At 37.4% G+C, this 2,650-nt stretch overlaps 1 protein-coding gene across 1 annotated transcript; it reads left to right on the plus strand.

Annotated features, from left to right (window-relative positions):
* The first annotated feature begins 632 nt into the window (after positions 1-632).
* LOC113694667 (UPF0481 protein At3g47200-like) lies at positions 633-2,345 on the plus strand. Its single transcript, XM_027213521.2, has one exon. The coding sequence runs from the start codon at positions 663-665 to the stop codon at positions 2,124-2,126; it is 1,464 nt and encodes a 487-aa protein (XP_027069322.1). The 5' UTR covers positions 633-662; the 3' UTR covers positions 2,127-2,345.
* The last annotated feature ends 305 nt before the right edge of the window (positions 2,346-2,650 follow it).

The raw sequence follows: 2,650 nt of genomic DNA on the forward strand, positions 1-2,650 counted from the left end.
CTTACCCAGGGCGTTATATCTGATATTAGAGAAAATTTTGCTTGGGGGTGAATTTGGGACCAATAATGTTAAGAAACTAAGTATCACATTGGATGAGGTTTATCTCTAGAGCACATTCAGGATGTTATAAATGGTATCAAAGCAAATTTTGTGTGAAGTGAGTTTGGGACCAGTGATGTTATGACGGATTTTGTGAGAAAAGTCCTTACGTGAGGGCATGAGTGAATAACGAGTTTTACAAGGATGCAAAGTGCTTAAGTAGGGTGAATGTGATGCTCCAAAAAGAAGTCCCATATCGGGTGGGATAAGGAAAAAGGAATAGTATTTATGCCTGGACCCATAAACTATTAAATATCTTGGACTAACCATTTTGAACTCATGGTTTCACCCAAAAATTAATTGGGCCAACTCGTGAACTCGGGGCATTACAATTATAATGTAAGACAAGTAGAAAAGGTTGGCGGTAATGATCATGAAAATGCAGAGATGTGTTATCATTTTGGTGACAATCAAAATCAACTAAATTAATGTCTTTAATTATTGTCAACCACCTAGGAGGCTAGGACAACCCTACTACAATAAATAAATATTGACATCCTATTGTTGAAACACTATACATTTGGTACTAGTAATTAACTAATAAGACGTCTCAAAGAAAGGCTATGGCAGTTTCTGTAGAAGAACAATCTCAGTTTCTTCCAAATGAAGCAGTTAACATTGCCATTCCGGAGAAGCTTTTGCAGATTGTAGCTGGCAGACCAAGAGAAAACCACGATCTTGGATGCCCTATGCAAAAAGTCCCACCACTTCTACGACTGGACAAGAACAACCAGCAAGACTATGATCCCTTGGTGGTTTCTTTGGGGCCTTATCACCATGGCAAAGAGGAGCTTCAATCAGCTGAGGACTTCAAACTCATAGCCCTGGAGATGTTCACTGCTGATAGCGGCCATGATGTACTATTTTTCTATTTCAAGGTACTTCAACTTGTGAATGATGTTAAAAATTGTTACTTTGAAGATTGTACTAAGAAGTACGATGATGAAACGTTTGCACAAATGATGCTTCTTGATGCCTGTTTCATTATCCACGACATAATTTCTAGATGCAAAAGTGCCGAAAACTTTTACACCACACGCTATTGTCTTGGTGACTTGGCATCGGCAATTGTACTTCGTGACATGTTTTTACTTGAAAATCAAATTCCCTTCCGGCTTCTTAAGTTTCTGATGTGTTTGAGATATGGGAAACAAGAAGGTGAAGATATCCTCAACGAGTTCTTGAATGGGACTGTGTTCGGGAATTATAAGGTGGGTGGAATAGCTAGCAGAGATGAGGACCTACCCCATCATCTTCTGGACGCTTTCTGGCTAGTTCTTGTCTCTGAATCCTGTAAAGACGAACCAACCTCTCCAAAATCTAGGGCCAGCGATGACGCTGTCTGTCTCAGACTCTCAAATCACTTCAAAAATTTTGGCAGATGCAGCAATCTTCACGATTATATTCATAATTTGCCATGTTTTCTGCGGTGGAGAAGATCAAACATTGAGAATGATTCTAGTTCAAAAAAATACGTTCATTGCTTTCGTTCAGCCACAGAGTTGAAGGCCAAGGGAATTCACTTTAGGCCCAGCAGTGCTGATTCTTTGAAGGGCATCAAGTTCAAATCAGGTTATTTCTATGCAACACTTGAAGTCCCAATTTGGTTTGTTTCGATTTACACTAAAGTTTTCTTTTTAAATATGATTGCCTATGAAATGTGCCCAAGTACCAGCACTGACCAAGCAGTGACAGCATATATTGAGTTCATGAAATGGCTGATCGACAACCCCAAGGACGTGAAAGAACTAAGAGAGAAAAAGGTATTGCTCACAACTTTGGGCAGTGATGAAGAAGTGTTGAAGGTATATAAAGACATAAACACTTATGCGGTGTGGAATGTCACCATTTTTCATGATGTGAAGGAGAAAATTCAGGCACACTATAACAACAAGGCAAAGACATGGCTGGCTGAACTTTTCTACACTTATTTTAACAGTCCCTGGACTGCGATTGCTTTATTTGCTGCTGCTTTCCTTCTTGTCTTAACTTTTCTTCAGACCTATTATACAGTAAGGCCTTCTTAATTCCCTAAAGATAATTAGAAGTTGAAATAGTAACAGTAAAGACTAGAGTTCTGTGGACTGTATCAAATTAGTAAAAAAAAAAAAAGGTTTTAGGGACTGTATAGAACATCTATGTATTCTGAGTGTATTTATTTTCTTAATTTGACGATGCTGTACAATAGACTTGTGTCATATGTTGATGTTGTACAATGGTCTTATATTATATATTCTTTTTCCGCATTTAATTCTCCAATGTTAAGTTTTTATCTTTTAATTTATGGCATGTGCATCAAATTTGGATTAGGGGGAAGGGCAAGTGAAAATTCGGGATTGGCGCAGGTCCAGTTGTGCTTGGTTGATTTAACTTTCACAAAAATTGGTATACACATACACCAAGATTTATGTACATGAACTAATTTTTTTTTTCCTGAGTTACGTACATGAACTAACAATCAGTATATATACCAAGAATTACTATATATTGGTATATTTTTTCCTGAGTAATGTACATAAACTAAAATTACTCTTTTTTTTTTATGCATGTG

Source organism: Coffea arabica, chromosome 6e, assembly GCF_036785885.1.
Source record: "Coffea arabica cultivar ET-39 chromosome 6e, Coffea Arabica ET-39 HiFi, whole genome shotgun sequence".
NCBI classification, from domain to species: Eukaryota; Viridiplantae; Streptophyta; class Magnoliopsida; order Gentianales; family Rubiaceae; genus Coffea; species Coffea arabica.

Bases quoted from the DNA above. Each gene is read 5' to 3' on its own strand.
- LOC113694667 (XM_027213521.2), top strand. From the start codon at position 663: ATGGCAGTTTCTGTAGAAGAACAATCTCAGTTTCTTCCAAATGAAGCA.